The following is a 17,550-nucleotide window of genomic DNA, read 5'->3' on the forward strand; positions in this document are numbered from 1 at the left end:
TTTATTTATTTATTATTTATTTATTACCAGTTATTTATATGGCGCACAGTTATTTATATAGCGCAACGCTTTACAGAGAATATTTGGCCATTCACATCGGTCCCTGCAACAGTGGAGCTTACAATCTATATTCCCTATCACATGTACACGCGCACATATTCATACTAGGGTTAATTTTTGTTAAGATCCAATTGACCTACCAGTATATATTTGGATTGTGGGAGGAAACCGGAGTACCTGGAGGAAACCCACGCAAATACGGGGAGAATATACAAACTCCGCACAGGTAGAGCCATGGTGGGAATCGAACCCATGACCTCACTGCTGTGAGGCAGTAATGCAAACCATAACACCATCCATACTGCCCAGTCCGAAATACAATCCCATTTCCTTGAAAAACTTTCCAAGCTAGTAGCCTCACCATATGTTCCTCACACACACACATACATACTTAGATAGCACACTGAGAACTGCATGGCTAATGATGACATTTATATTAACCCTGCACTGATATGAGGGGAGACAACTGTTGTTGAATTTGCCCTGACTACTAGCTTATCACTAGAAATACATTATGAGGAAATCCAGGACTGCTGAGAAAACGGTAATGGTAAATTTAGTAGAGGTCTATATAAAGCTGTAAATATCTGACAACAGCTGCTAAGGCATTAGGCTACCACCATTACTTAAATGTCAAACTACAAAGTATCGGCCAAAATGTTTATTGAAATACCTTTGCAGTCTATGTTGTGGTGTGATTTATATATTAAAAATGATTAGTCTGCACCTATTGCAGGTTTCCATCTCGTATATACACTAGGATTTTGGACCCATCATTTGCACAGTTGCTACATATTGGAGCCTTCCTTTCCCCTCTGTCTTTCCCAATCTTCCCATCACTCTCCCCCATATTCCTCACATCTCTTTCTTTCTCTTCTCCCCTCTTCCTCTATCTCTCTCTTTGCCCCCCTCATCTTCCCATCTCTCACTTTATCTCTACTTCCTATTTCTCTCTCCCCCTCTTCCTTCCATCTCCCTCCACCTTTTCCTCCCATCTCTCCACCTCTTTCTCCTATCTCTCTCCCTCTCCATCAGACTCTCTCTCATGCTCTTATTTCCCTCATCCTCCCATCTTTCTCTCTCTCACTCTCTTCCTCCAATGTCTCTCTTACTTCCTGCTCCCTCCTTCTTCCTCCCCTCTTTCTCTAGCTTCCCCATTTTCCTGTCTTTTTTCTTTCTCTTCCAACCCCCTTTCCCCTTCTCCATCTCTCTCTCTGTCCCTACCACTCTTCCTCCATCTCTCAGTCCCTCCTACTCTTCCTTCATTTCTTGCTTCTTCCCACTCTTTTTCCATCTCTTCCGCATTCTCTCGCTTCCTCCATCTCTTGCTCCCTCCAACTTTTCCTCTGTCTGTCGCTTCATTCCTCTCACCCTCTCTTCCTCCCATCGCTCTCTTTTTTTCTTCTTTTGCCCATCTTTCTCCCCTCTTCCTCCAACTTTTCTTCCAACCATTTCTGTCACATATCTTTTACATCCTATCTCACTTTCACTTCTCTTCCTCCCATTTCTCTTTCCCTCCTCCTTTCTCCCATCTTTTGCTCTCCCTCTCTTCTCTCTCCCTCTTCCTGTCACCTCTCCATCCATCTCTTCCTCTTATCTATTTCTCTCTCTCCCTCTACTTCCTTCTTGCTCTTTCTGCCCCTTCTTTCTTTCTCCATCTTTCATCTTTGTCTCCTCCTATTCCTCCCATCTATCTTTCCTTTCCACTCACACTCCTCCATCCCTCCCTCCGTCTGCCTCCCATTTTTCTACTCCTGTTCCTCCCACCTCCTCTTCCTCCAATCCATCTCTCCTCTCACCCACTTACACCTTTCTCCCACCTATATCTCTCTCTTTCTCTCCCCCATTCTCATCTCCATCACTTTTCCCTCTCTCTCTACATCTTCCTCCCTTCTCTCTCTCTCTGTTGTCCATCACTCTCCCTCTTCTTCCATTTATCTCTACCTCTTTAATTTCTCTCTATCTCTTTCTCTCTCTCTCTTTGTAATCGGTCTTCACTCTTCCATCTCTCATTGTCCCTCCCAATCTTCCTACATCTTTATCTCCCTTCCAATCTTCCTCCTTCTCTCCCTCCCATTGCTATCTCACTCTTACTTCTCTCTCTACCCCATCTTCCTCTTGTCTTTCTTCCTCGTCTTCCCATCCCTCTTCTCCTATTCCTCTCTCTCCCTCCCTCTTCCTCTCGTCTCTCTCTCTCTTTCTTTATTCCTGCCATCTCTCCCTCTTCCTGTGATCTCTCTAATCACTGTTCCTCCCATCCCTCTGTCCCACCCTCTCTTCCTCCCATCTCTGTCCCCCCTCTTCCATCTCATCTTTACCACCAGGTCTGCCATCAATGGGGGGTACATATGTAAAGGGGCCCAGAGTGCTTTGAAGGCCCACTGGAGTCTGTCTTTTTATTTATTTTTTACATTATTTTTAATACATACAAAGGAGGGGAACAGAGTTGGGGGTGGCTGTCAGTACTAACCAGGCCCCTTTTATCAATGACGTTACGCACTACTGGCAACCTAGTAATGAATCAGACTGCCTTCCTGTCTTACAGCATGGCATGCGCACAGTGCTCTCTGTCTGTATGTTGGTGTGGTGAGCAGGGAAGCTCTTAGTCTCAAAGATTATGCTCATATTCTGAGACTAAGAGCTTCCCTGCTCACCACACTGATGTACAGACAGCAGAGCAGACTTAGGGCCTAATTCTGACCTGCTCGCTAGGTTTTTTTTGCAGTTCTGCGTTTGCATAGTCGCCGCCCTAAGGGGAGTGTATTTTCGCTTTGCAAGTGTGCGATCGCATGTGTAGCAGATCTGTACAAACAGATCTTGTGCAGTCTCTGAGTAGCCCAGGACTTACTCAGCCGCTGCGATCACTTCAGCCTGTCCAGGACCGGAATTTATGTCAGACACTGGCCCTGCAAACGCATGGACATGCCTGCGTTTTTCCAACCACTCCCAGAAAATGGTCAGTTGACACCCACAAATGCCTTCTTCCTGTCAATCTCCTTGCGATCGCCCGTGCAAATGAATTCTTCGCACAAACCCATTGCTGAGCGGCGATCCGCTTTGTACCCGTGCGACGCGCCTGTACATTGCGGTGCATACGCATGCGCAGTTTAGACCTGATCGCAGGCTGTACGAAAATGCAGCCTAGCGATCAGGTCTGAATTAGGCCCTTAGGCCCAGATTTATCAAGCCTTGGAGAGTGATAAATAGCACGGTGATTTAGTACCAACCAAGAAGCTCCTAATCAGATTGGTTGGTACTTTCTCACCGTGCTATTTATCACTCTTCAAGACTTGATAAATGGGGGCCACACTATTATGAAAGCCAGCCTGTCAGATTCTTTCTCTCCCTGTGCACAAAAAAACATTACATTGTGAAAAAATGAACAAAATGATATTGTTTTTATTTTTGTCTATATACGGTTAGGCGTCAATAGTTTCTACACAATACCTGTGCTGTTAGTATTCCTCTCTGAGACTTTAAGGTTACCCATGTGTTTTTCCCACAGGCTGCCTTTTGAGCTGTGCTAGGGTGGTGTACCTTTCTGTTTTGTTTAGCCTGTCAGATTCACTGCTAGGCCCCCATACATAGTCACTGCTGAAGGGTGGGCCCATGTGAGTGTGGACAGCCTCTACATATGCTTATGCCCTACCTGTTTACTTTGTACTGGGCCCCACAAATTTTTATGGCAGCTCTGCTTACCACGTGATATAATCAAATAGCTGCGGACAATTCACCGAGGAGCTAAAAGCCCATGGCTAATTGAATTCTCCAACCAATATTGCTGCTCAATCACAACTCGGAACATAATAATTATTAAAATAAAAAGCATACGTAAGTAAAGTCCGATTTGAAGTTTTCTGTTCAGCAGAACTGTAGTGTCTGCAGTGTAACTTTTAGATATTTTGTGTTTGATTAAAAGTATATACTTGCAGGAAACAAGTACTAATGAGAGGTTAGCCATGTACCTTTCCTGTTTTTCAGGAAACACTGGAGATTTTCGTTTTTCTTCTCCCCCGCTGAAACCACAAACTAAACTCAGTTTTAAATCCCAAGTCACTATTAAAATGAAAGAGACTGTAGTAGGAGACATTTTTATGCAAAGTGGTTTAGGCTCTCTAGCGTTTTAGCAACAGATAAGTATACAATAACAGACCCAGTATTTATGTAAGAGACAGATTTTTAGCATGCTCTAGATCATGTGCAGCAGAGCATAGGCGAGTACAGGCATGTAAATGAGCTTGTTGTACTAGGCTACACTGTTAGAATCCTAGTTCTACAACTCTGTTTTGTTTTTGGGTTTTTTAGAAAAACTATATCCAAAAAACAAATAATACGAAAAAATATATATTTCTTTAAACAATAGTTTTTATTGTAAGAGCAAGAATACATAGAAACATGTCCAATGAACGGCCAAATAAAATAATAAGGATCTTTTATAATCTGTATACTCACTCAGAGCTAAATACACTGCATTCAGTATAATTATACTTTCCTACTTTTGAAATATGCAATTCAGGGAGTTATGTGAAGGCAACACATATGAGCGCAGTGTGAAAGTGAATGGGCGCTGCTTTGCTTGAGCATTGTTGCTTAGTAAGAGCTACATGTTCACGAAAAGCCACTAATACAGTTCAGGCCTTGTTCATGGATTGTGTTCTAATCACATGTGGTTCCATAAAAGTGTCCACAAGAAACCTTATTTGAAAATGAATGTAGCCATAGGAATTGTATTACAACCAATGCTATACTATACACCTTCACCACAGCAGCACGCACGAATAGTCCACAAACTGCGCTGTTTCAGAAATACTGCCACCCTTGGTCCGAAAGCCAATAATCATCCCTTTTTGCAACACGGATAAATCGCCCCGTTTACCCATAACAGCAACAAGTGATATGTGTGCAGATGGCCTATGATACATCTTATATACCCACCAAGCCAGTGCACGACACAGGACTTACTTCATGGGCTACGTGCTGCCGACATCAAATGTAGGAGGTGATCATAATGATGTGACTTGACCACACACACACACACACACACACACACACACACACACACACACACACACACATATACATATACAGTCTCGGCGGCGCGGCACTCAGCCTTTCTGTATGAATGAACGATGCGGACTACAGTCTGCTGATCAACGTTTCAATATATTTAAATATTTTCGTCAGGATGAAATAGAAGAATCATGCACATACCGTTATAGCTGCACACCACCATGTGAACTGCAGACATGCGGCTCGGGACCAAACACCCGCCCCCACGTCGCTCAATGCTGATGTCATCAAAAACCGACAACTCAGCTGTGTCCAGAAACCATCACCATAGTTACTAAAAACAAAACAGAAGAACACTCTAGTACTTAAGTAATCATTGGTACACTATCGTAAAAACAGTAACAATGTAATTATATAAAAAGCACTAGCTTTGTAACAATACTATTCAATATAACATGGCTACTTTTAAATAGAAAGCTTTTGGCTCACAAGGAGAAGTAGCATACTTATCTCAATGCTGCATATGACACATTTTCATTAAGGCCTCTAGAACTTATTACATCTAACCGATGAATCCATTGTGCCTCGCGCCTCAGTAACTGAAGGCCCCTATTGCCACCCCGGATATTTTCAAGTACTGTATCAATCATCCTGTAGCGCAATGTACTTAAAGGATGTTTGAATTTGCAGAAATGTCTAGCGACCGGTTGGTCGCTTTTACCTGTTTGCAGCGCCGCTCTAATGGCAGCCCTATGTTGCCCCATACGTTCCTTGAATTTGCAAATGGTCTTGTCTATTTAACATAGGCCACAAGGGCACAAGATCTGATATATCACGTATGTTGAGCTGCAATTAAAATAATGCCTGATTTTGTAGATTTTGCCAGAGTGAGGATGATAAAAAGTGTCACCCGTCAACATGAATTGGCATGTGACACAGGTGCACTTAAAGCAACCCACGCTGGTGTTATCCAAAAAAGTAGAACGTGTATTTTTCTTAGGGATATTAGAATTAGTTTTTACTAAAATATCTCGGAGGTTACGGCCTCTTTTATAACAGGGCATAAGTTGACGCTGATTTACATTAAGTGTTTCGTCACTCTGGATTATGGGCCAAAGTTTCTTGGCTGTTCTATTGATTTGAGAGGATGAGGAATGAAAGCGATTGACCCACGGAAACTTAGTAGTGATATTATCCTTGTTTTTATGGGACTTCATTAATAGCTGATTTCTATCCATGGCCAACACTGCTCTTTTAGCTTCCTGTAATTTACCATACTTATAGCCACGTATTAGAAATTTTTCTATAAGTATATCAATTTCCTTTTCAGCTGTTGCCATATCATTATTGCAATCCTGCCGAAAATATTTAAATATATTGAAACGTTGATCAGCAGACTGTAGTCCGCATCGTTCATTCATACAGAAAGGCTGAGTGCCGCGCCGCCGAGACTGTATCTACATTATAAGCGAAGGCACGGGCGCACGCCATGTCCTTTAACTACGGAGTGCCAGACCCCCGAGATTGCTATATATATATATATATATATATATATATATATATTTATATATATATATATATATATACTCAGAACTTGGAAGCGGCACTCAGGACACAGATACAGCGATATTCATATGTAGATCCACATATGAATATCGCTGTATCTGTGTCCTGAGTGCCGCTTCCAAGTTCTGAGTATATACTGCTGCCATGCAGTGCTGAAGGCACCGGACCAAGTTTTTCTCGTTTTTGGGAGTGCCGAGTCTCTTGGTGTGTGTGTGTGTGTGTATATATATATATATATATATATATATATATATATATATATATATATATATATAAATACTAGCTGTTCTACCCGTTCTTCGCACAGGAGTTTCTGATATTCACGTTTGTAAATATAAGAGAGTGTTAAAGATTTGGTAACTCTATAGAGATGTAAATTTGAGACATCTTAATGTAAGTAAATATTAATCCATGGTTCTTGGCGTTACCCGAGGAGCACTCGTAGCAGATATGGTAAAAAATTACAGGACCATTTTTGTAGTTTATTAAATTCTACACACAGAGGTGCAATCCAAATTTTGATCCGATTGTCCGTTTGGATATTCTCGTTCACACAACGCAAGCCACACATCGGTAATGACGTCATTATGTCAACCCCCTTTTCATCCCCTTAAGGGGGGTTTAGAAAAATTCTTATTACGTAATTTTCTTATTTCGCACCTGAAGAATCCCTATGTTACATTTCAGCTTCCTAACATACCAGGAAGTAAGAGAATTAGTGATGAGTCAGTGAGTGAGTGAGGATAGATATATATATATATATATATATATATATATATCTCAGTATTTTCCACTAGTGTGGAAAGAATAGCACTCTCTAGATTTGATTCATCCAAGTGTAATAGTAATTTAATGTAAAGGTCAATCTCACAGTTCCCAGTAGCGATTTCCTCCTCCAACGTTTCGGTCCACACCAGGACCTTTGTCAAACGAGCAGCATAACATCACAGATCAATAGTGCAGACAACAGGAAACAGAGGTATTGCCTCACCGGCCCCTGTTAAATACCAGTACTAATTGGCCCTTAATCACGCCCCCATCATCACAACAAGTGCGGTGGAACGCACCTGTGGACCGCAGTACGTCACTTCCGGTGTTACCGGAAGTGCGCAGCGGCCAAATAGTGAAAATAACTAGTGGAATACATAAAAGTAGGTAACATACATTTGGGTGGTTATGCTTTAAGTGGGCTGTGTCATCTCAAATAGTGTCTTGTCAGCCACGGGCGCCCCGGCCCGTGGTCGGCTACTTTTGGTTTGCCCATGTGGACTATATTATGTTGGAATGACCACCAGGCGATTCCGGGATAGAATGGCTAACCATAGAACGTTGATACACCAAGCGATTACCTCTGGGACTGCGATATTACCGGTAGCCAGACACTTTATGAAGCTGAGACATCAAGTTTCTGACCTGAGATCTAAACTTATAGACTGGATTCCACCACTGCCCCGCGGTGGCGACCGTGCCCTACTATTGAGGAAAAGGGAAAGTCTGTGGATATACAGACTTGACACCATAGCCCCGAGGGGCAAGAATGAACATGACCCACTGTCTATCTTTTTGAAATAAGTCATATATTTACCTGCATGTCTACTATAAGTATTTGTATCTAGTTGATATATGTCCTGACTATCCAACTTTTTCTTCCCCAACCTTCTGCACATTTCCCTTATATGTTGATCCCCGTTTTGTGACTCCATCGGCCTCTGTGATACCATGGCATTAACTGTACATCAATGTATGCATCTGTAATACATTATATCTATCATTGTTAGATTCAACAACCACGTAATTGTACAAAGCATTAATATTCATTTTTATCTAGCCGCAACTTTCTGGCCATCTAAATACGCCTTCGCATGAGATATGCACTGCTGCCTGTGTACATGCGCCTATCTACCATCTAAACTGATAACGCCCACTATGTATGCACAATGTTGTGCGTCTGACATACTGGTTACTATGGATGCAGCGCATGCGCACCACATCACCGGCCGTCGCTAGGAGACCGAGGACGCGCCGCAAGTGTCGTCAGTGGGTAACCTAAGATGCGGTACCCTTCCAGTTGAGACCGGAAGTAGCCGACCGCGGGCCGGGGCGCCCGTGGCTGACAAGACACTATTTGAGATGGTACAGCCCACTTAAAGCATAACCACCCAAATGTATGTTACCTACTTTTATGTATTCCACTAGTTATTTTCACTATTTGGCCGCCGCGCACTTCCGGTAACACCGGAAGTGACGTACTGCGGTCCACAGGTGCGTTCCACCGCACTTGTTGTGATGATGGGGGCGTGATTAAGGGCCAATTAGTACTGGTATTTAACAGGGGCCGGTAAGGCAATACCTCTGGTTCCTGTTGTCTGCACTATTGATCTGTGATGTTATGCTGTTCGTTTGACTAAGCTGTGAACTCCTTGACAAAGGTCCTGGTGTGGACCGAAACGTTGGAGGAGGAAATCGCTACTGGGAACTGTGAGATTGACCTTTACATTAAATTACTATTACACTTGGATGATTCAAATCTAGAGAGTGCTATTCTTTCCACACTAGTGAAAAATACTGTATTGTACTTTGGGTCACACCCCTTAGGGGGTTTGACTTTGACTGGCACCCTAGTAGTTGGCTGTGGTTTGTGAGAGTGCAGGGACCTTTGTTTGTGTATATATATATATATATATATAAAATGTTACTATGATTTTTCCCCAAGCATATAGCAGCTACATAATGAGGGTATGGCGTGATCAGGGAGATTGCCATACTCTTCTGGGAGTCAGGGGGCTTGTAACTATTTCAAGGAGTCTCACTGACATTCAGGGAGAGTTGGCGGCAAGTATGGATGAATTTCCCTCTTTGTCATTCACCCTGGAAGCTAGTGCCATTTCCAGATGGTGTTATCCACTGTAGCCTATGGGTTACAGATGGCACAAGTACTGGCTGAGGACCGATGCACTTGCATGGTCAGCAGACCGCGCCTGTGCATTAGCGCCAGGGAAACTTAATTTCTCATTGTCTTATGAATAATAATAGAAGAGTGTAAACCATGCACAGAGAACCCATCCCCCAGTTTCAGTGACTCATCAAGTGTGACTACATTTATTGCACATAGAATGTAGTTTATGTCTACCATAGTATCATGATGTGAATGGCCAAATATTCTTTGTAAAGCGCCGTGGAATATGTGTGCACTATATAATAACTGGTAATAAATAATAATCATAATGATCATGCATGCGTTTATTTTAACACAGGGGGAGATGTATTAAGCCTCGGTGAGTGATAAAATAGAGAGCGATAGAGAACCAGCCAGTCAGCTCCTAACTACCGTGTTACAAACTGTGTTTGAAAAATGACAGGAGCTGATTGGTTGGTAGTTGATCTCAGTGCCGTAACTAGACATTTTAGCGCTGTGTGCAAGATATGGCATCGGCGCCCCCTACCTCTATGTAAACAAGGGGCAGTGCGCAGAGGTGTAACAAGGTGTCATGGTGCCTGGAGCAAGGTATGTTTTGGCGCTCCTCCCCCCCCCCCCTTTACTGAATTGGGGGCGTGGCCAACATGCGACTGACAGTATAAAGGGAACACTAAAATAACACATCCTAGATCTGAATGAATGAAGTATTCTCATTAAATACTTTGTTCTTTACATAGTTGAATGTGCTGACAACAAAATTACACAAAAATGATCAATGGAAATCAAATTTATTAACCCATGGAGGTCTGGATTTGGAGTCACACTCAAAATTAAAGTGGAAAAACACACTACAGGCTGATCCAACTTTGATGTAATGTCCTTAAAACGGGTTCACTACGGCTGGCCGGCGGTCGGGCTCCCGGCGACCAGCATCCCGGCGCCGGGAGCCCGACCGCCGGCTTACCGACAGCTTGGCGAGCGCAAATGAGCCCCTTGCGGGCTCGCTGCGCTCGCCACGCTACGGGCACGGTGGCGCGCTACGCGCGCCACACTATTTTATTCTCCCTCTATGGGGGTCGTGGACCCCCACGAGGGAAAATAATTGTCGGTATTCCGGCTGTCGGGCTCCCGGCGCCGGTATACTGAGCGCCGGGAGCCCGACCGCCGGCAAACAGAAGACCACCCCTTAAAACAAGTCAAAATTAGGCTCAGTAGTGTGTGTGGCCTCCACGTGCCTGTGTGTGTGTGTATGTGTATATATATATATATATATATATATATATATATATTATAATATATTTTATTGTTCTCTTTATTTTTTTTTATTTTTCTTTAGCAGTGTGTGTGTGTGTGTGTGTGTGTATATATATATATATATATATATATATATTACAGTATATTTTAGTGTTCTCTTTATTTTTTGAGCAGTGTGTGTGTGTGTATATATATATATATATATATATATATATATAAAATATATATGTGTATATATAATATATATTATAATTTTTTTTATATATATATTGTACCGTGTGTACCCACCGTAAGAGATAAGTCCCAAATTGCTGATCATATATTACATAGAACCTCTTCCCCAATATGTCAGTTATATATATTGTGCAAGGAATCACTCTCATATTATTGGCATAATATTACACAGTGATTCACTATCATAAATAACATGGAGACATGCATATAAAATGACAACAGTTACTCAGTAGGGTCACCTGTCCGTGTCACACTCCACAACTCTTACACAGCTTTAGCAAAAGGAACCTATTCATAATTTACTGATACTGCATCTTCAATTCATTACCCAGATACATTATGAGAACAAATTCCAGTTACTGTATCATGCATACACGAGAGTATTGACACTGCACAGGTTATCTCTTTTATTACAGAGAACGTGTGTAAATCTGGCCTCCCTTTTGTTGCTGTAATTGCCTGACTTGCACTAGACCAGTGAACATTTGTAAACATCTGATAAAAAATGTCTGTTTTACAACTATCTAATGTTGTAAATAAAATCATCTGTCTGACTGCATATAAAAGTGTTCTTTCACAAGCACAGTCTGTTTAATGCTTAGCTTGCACGGTAGAGGAAGTGATTTTGTTTAAACCAGGTTTTGTTAAACTTACTTTGGCAGGATTTCCGCTACGCTGTGGCTCAGGCCTCCAAACATCTTGGAAAGCCAGTGATTGAGGACAAGATCCTTAATCAAATCCTGTACTACCTGCCTCAGCTGTATGAACTGAATCGTGATGTGCTGAGAGAACTACATGGGAGGATGTCTCAGTGGTACGGTTCAATCCTTTTTATTTTCAACACAGACAAGATGGCAAACTTGTTTCTAATTTATTAATGTAATAGTATTGGTAAATACATTATTACTTTCACGTGATCTCTTGAAAATAGAAATATCAGGGCTTGACATTTGATGTTCCTGGCTACATGTTACATAACTGCTCTTCTATGCATTGTCATTGATATCTAGGAACGGGCAACAGAAAATTTCTGATATTTTTGTGAAGAAAGGTCCTTACCTCAAGATGTATTCTACGTACATTCGAGAATTCGATGGGAATGTGGGATTACTTGATGAGCAGTGCAAGAAGAACCCTGCTTTTGCTGGGGTTGTTAAAGATTTTGAGGTACTGACATGTTAAATTCTGCAGACTATAATTATCACAGGCTTGTTTTAATAAGCTGGAAAAAAAAGTTTGTAGGTAAAAAAAAAATTTGTAATGCATATTGGAGCATTAATCTAGAAGAAATTCAAATTGGGTGTTAATGTCGACATTAATCATGTAGACAGTGATGAAATATCAACATGGTAGAATGTCAACATTTTGTCCTGGTGGCCCAGCGGGTATGAGTCGTTGGGTAGACATAACTTAGGTCGACAGTCATTAGGTTGACCATAGAAGGTCGACATGCATTAGGTCAACAGGGACAATAGGTCGACATGGTCATTAAGTTGACATGTGGTAGGTCGACATGGTTTTTTTTACTTTTTTGGGCGTTGTTTTCTTCGTAAAGTGACAGGGAACCTCAATTAGTGCACCGTGTCCCCTCGCATGGCTCGCTTAGCTCGCCATGATTCGGGCAAGGTTACCGTTCCAATCGTAGTCCACATGGATCACTAAGTATGAAAAAATCCCAAAAATGGGAAAAAAGTTAAAATCTCATGTCGACATTTTGACCATGTCGACCTAATGCATGTTGGCCTTCAGTGGTCGACCGAATGACTGTTGACCTAAACTGTGTCGACCTAACGACCGTATCCTGGCCCAGCAGTGACTTACCTTCTCCAATGATGTCTTCTGGGTCCTGGCAGTCATAAGACTGTCACTTCCGGGTTGCAGCTCTGATCCTGCGGCTGATCCACACTCATCGTGGCTACATCTTGCCTCTTTAGGCGCGACCGCGTTCACGTCTGGGGCACGCACGCATCTTAGAGATGCACACGCGCCCCATGAGAGCCAGAAGTGGACGTTTAGTGCAGATATAGCCACAACGAGCGTGGCTACATCTGTAGATCAAAACTAATTGCTGTGTTTTTTAGTACACTGTGCAGACTTGCAGCTATAGTTGTAATATTTGTTATACTGATTACATCCAAAATACAGAGTGTCATTGCTCTATACAGATGTGTCCCCTCACAACTTTGCTCCTTGTGCTAAAAGTCACGTTACATATAATGCGTGAGTGCTGTGTGACTCAGTAGCGCAGAGCAGATGCACGAGCAGCTTCTGCTGATTAAAATTATATGCAGCATGTCTATATTCTGTGTGTAACTGCAACTGTATTTGCATACAAAATGCTATGCTGCAGTGTTTCCTGGAAAACACTAGCATTTCATTTAGAATGCAGATAGAGCTGCTATTAAACACAGAATATAGTCATGCTGCATGTCATTTTAATCAGCAGATGCTGCTCATGCGTCCTAAAGCATTGCATCTAAGATGCATTTTCGCTGCAAAAGACGCAAAAAATAAACTCGGCATTACTGAGTCCCACCATGCCATGGCGCGACTTGAAGGGCTGTTTAGCATGACTGCAGCAAAGATGAAAGAGGACACATCTCTATATACAAATATAGATTTACATGATAAATAAACTCTGATTCTATTCAAGACTCTTATCTGACACTGAGTTGCTTCTTTTGTTTAGAGTTAAATATCTGACATGGGGCCTTATTCAGTATGGATCGAATCAGTTAACGAGTGCACTCGCGCAATGCCTGATCTGCGTGGGCTGGGAAATGGGTTCACATCGCATTGATGCCCGATTGATATGCAGAGGCGTTCGCAGGGTGTCGACACGACATTGCGCGCGCGCAGGGGGGGGGGGGGGGTCCTGTCCATTTTCGGGGCGGCCACGTGTCGTCACAAATGAGCTAACTTAGCAAAACTACAACTGAAGCTGAATAGGGTCCATAAGCATTTAAGAACATTTGTGCACTTGGCTCTGTGTTTTTGATCTGCTCCACTGTAGTGTGTCAGTCAGCCCTCACGAACCTTCATAGCTGACGTTCACCTCTCACATCAGTGGCAGGTGGTGCTCCGCAGTTTCCACATCGGTTATTCACAATGCTGCCATTTGTGCAGTCATGATACACCTTCACCACAGCAGCACACGAACAGTTCACAAACTGCGCTGTTTCAGAAATACTGCCACCCTTGTCCCGAAAGCCAATAATCATCCCTTTTTGCAACACGGATAAATTGCCCCTTTTACCCATGACAGCAACAAGTGATATATGACAGCAACAAGTGATATATATATATAGAAGGTGAGCCTATAGAACACCTTTTATACCCACCAGGCCAGCACACGACACGTGACAGGTATTCAGTACTATAGTATAGGTTATTTAATCACCAGTCTTGGACAAATGCGCCTTTTAGCGTATACTTTAATTTGAATAGTAATATAAAAATGGAGTAGTCTAAATGATCAAGGTAAATCTGTTATATTAGCTCAAGGTAGCAAAAATTCTGTCCCATTTATATAAATCATAGGCAAATCAGAATTTTACTTTGGTTGACCAAATGCTAGTAACTATTCCCATCTTGGCTGAATTTGGGGCATCTGTAGAATAGAAGGTTTACTCAACACAAAAAGAAAAGAAAAAAAACTGGTTATAGTTATACATTTCTGAATCAGAATCAGAATCAGCTTTATTGGCCAGGTATACTTGAGTATACTAGGAATTTGTCTTCGGTTTGCTATACAACAGCCAAGTAGGTAACAGATAAGCAGGTGGGGGGGCAAGTAAAGTTACACAGATAGGTATACCGTAGGGACACAAGTTGGTTACATGTACGTCTAGTCAGTCAATGTTCAGGAGTTCAGCAGGCGGACCGCTTGGGGAAAGAACCTTTTGAGGCTTCTGGTGGACCTGGCGGGGACAGCCCTGTAGCGCCTGCCTGAAGGAAGCAAGTTAAACATGCTGTGGCCGGGGTGTAGCTGGTCTTTTACTATCTTCATTGCCCGCTTTTTAGCTCTGGACAGGTACAGGTCCTGGACTGAGGGAAGGTCGGCCCCGATGATCTTCTCTGCGGTTCTGACCACCTTTTGGAGCCTGCATCTGTCCCTCGTGCTGGCGGAACTGTACCATACGAGTATCGAGGAGCACAGTACCGACTCCACAATCGCGGAGTAGAAGAGGAGCAGAAGCTTCTGTGGGATGTTGAATTTCCTTAGTTGCCTGAGGAAGAACAACCTCTGCTGTGCTTTCCCAACAGTGGCGTCAGTGTTGGACCCCCATTTAAGGTCCTGGGAGATTGTGGTCCCTAGAAACTTGATGGAGTCCACTAGTGATACCACACTGTCAGCAATCGTTAGCGGAGGTGCACTAGATGACTTCTTCCTGAAGTCCACTATCATCTCAACAGTTTTGAGGGGGTTGAGCTCAAGGTTGTTGTGGATGCACCACTGGGCCAGCCGGTCTACTTCCCGTCTATAGGCCGATTCGTCCCCGTCCTTGATGAGGCCGATGACGGTGGTGTCATCTGCGAATTTGATGATCTTTACTGATTGCGCCTCTGAGGTACAGTCATTTGTGTACAGGGAGAAGAGCAGGGGTGAGAGGACACAGCCCTGAGGGGCCCCTGTACTAATGGACCGCGCTTGAGAGGTGAATTCCCCCGCTTTCACCACCTGTGTCCTATCTGTCAGGAAGTCTACTATCCAGGAACAGGTAGCTTCTGGGACCCACACACCAATTCGATTGATAGGCGAACTGCAGGGGGTCCAGTTGGGGGCCAGTCACAGTTTTCAGGTGATTCAAAACCAGACGCTCGAACGTTTTCATGACCACAGACGTCAGTGCTAATCGGCCTGTAGTCGTTCAGGTTCGTGATAGTGGGTTTCTTGGGGACCGGGACTATAGTAGACCTTTTGAGGCAGGAAGGGACTTTCTGTAGCTCCAGCGATTTATTGAAGATCTTGGTGAATATGGGGGCGAGCTGACCCGCACAAGCTCTTAGGGCAGATGGTGACACTCCGTCAGGACCCGGAGCTTTCCTGGGTTTGGCCCTTTTGAACAATGCCTCCACCTCGTCTTGGGCGACTTGCAGTGCCTGGAGTTGGCCGTCGGTGTTCGGGGCATCGTAGAGGTGATTGTTTGGGTTGCAGGGGACTTCTTTTGCGAACCTGCAATAAAAGTGGTTCAGTTCGTCTGCTAGGTCTTGGTGCATGGTGGTGGACTTTGATGTTTTCCTATAGTTGGTTATGGATTGCATTCCTTTCCATACAGATACGGGGTCATTAGTGGAGAGATCGTTTGTCAGCTTGTCCGAGAACCACTTTTTTGCTAGCCTGATTCCTTTAGTCAGAGAGTTCCTAGTACGGTTGTATAGTGTTCTGTCACCGCTGCTATAGGCCTCCTCTTTGGTTCGACGAAGTTGCCTGAGCTGGGCATTGAACCAGGGCTTGTTGTTGTTGTAAATGCGGTAAGTCTTGGTAGTACACACATGTCCTCATAGTAGCTGATGTAGGATGTGACAGTGTCTGTCAGGTCATTCAGGTCGGTTGCTGAGGCTTCGAAGACCCCCCATTCCGTGCAGTCAAAGCAGGCCTGGAGCTTCATCTTGGCCTCATTGGTCCATTTCTTAACAGTCTTGACGACAGGCTTAACCGCTCTCAGCTTCTGTGTATAGGTAGGGAGTAGGTGGACGAGGCAGTGGTCAGATAGGCCGAAGTCATACCAGCTGGTGAAATATATGTGAAACTATAAGTAGTTAAATAAGAAATAAGGAAACCATGGGCAGGCAAATAAACTGGAAATATAGGAATTAACCAATTAAACCATTTCCGCTATTGCTACAATATTTAAATGTATTCCTTTAGCTACTTGATTTGTGAGCTTGACCACCTTTGATTGCTGTTTGATATATGTTTCTTCTGCGAGACATAACTACAGTTATGTCTTGTACCCACGTCATTGTCACATGACATGCAATCCTGGGACTGCTCTGATCACTACAAGAAACATTCTTTGTCTATTGATGGTGTAATAAATGCACAGTACCTACTGTAATTGTGTAGGAATAGGGACTATAAAGCTTTTTAAACACCCTGAATTTATTTTCTTTCAGATGAGCGCACGTTGCGCCAATTTAGCGCTGAAGCATTATTTACTCAAACCGGTTCAAAGGATTCCTCAGTACAGGTTACTTTTAACAGGTACACAAAACTAGCTTTACATTATATAGTATTGTAACACTTCAGCCATGTCTCCACGTTCCATCTTTTATGTGACTATTTTTCCAAAATATTTTTATTGAAACATTGTAAAAAAATATACAATCAAGACATAGGGCCTAAAGTGCCATACACACGGTGAGATTCGGGCTATGCCTGATTCTCAAGATGCGACAGGGGCTAGGTCGGCATCGCAAGCACATAATGAGTGTGCTTGCGATACGGACTATGTGCGATTTTGGCTAAGTGTCAATTTTGACTATCTCTTCTATAGATATAGTCA

The 17,550-nt window shown here is 43.0% G+C and overlaps 1 protein-coding gene across 1 annotated transcript in view; it reads left to right on the plus strand.

The window, feature by feature from the left end:
• FGD6 (FYVE, RhoGEF and PH domain containing 6) overlaps window positions 1-17,550 on the plus strand; it is a 225,393-nt gene that overhangs the window by 140,338 nt on the left and 67,505 nt on the right. The window contains exons 6-8 of the mRNA XM_063927602.1: window positions 11,704-11,855; window positions 12,052-12,208; window positions 17,162-17,249. Coding sequence (XP_063783672.1) covers window positions 11,704-11,855; window positions 12,052-12,208; window positions 17,162-17,249 — 397 coding nt within the window. The remainder of the gene's footprint in view (window positions 1-11,703; window positions 11,856-12,051; window positions 12,209-17,161; window positions 17,250-17,550) is intronic.

The sequence above is a fragment of the Pseudophryne corroboree genome, chromosome 6, assembly GCF_028390025.1.
Source record: "Pseudophryne corroboree isolate aPseCor3 chromosome 6, aPseCor3.hap2, whole genome shotgun sequence".
Classification (NCBI taxonomy): domain Eukaryota; kingdom Metazoa; phylum Chordata; class Amphibia; order Anura; family Myobatrachidae; genus Pseudophryne; species Pseudophryne corroboree.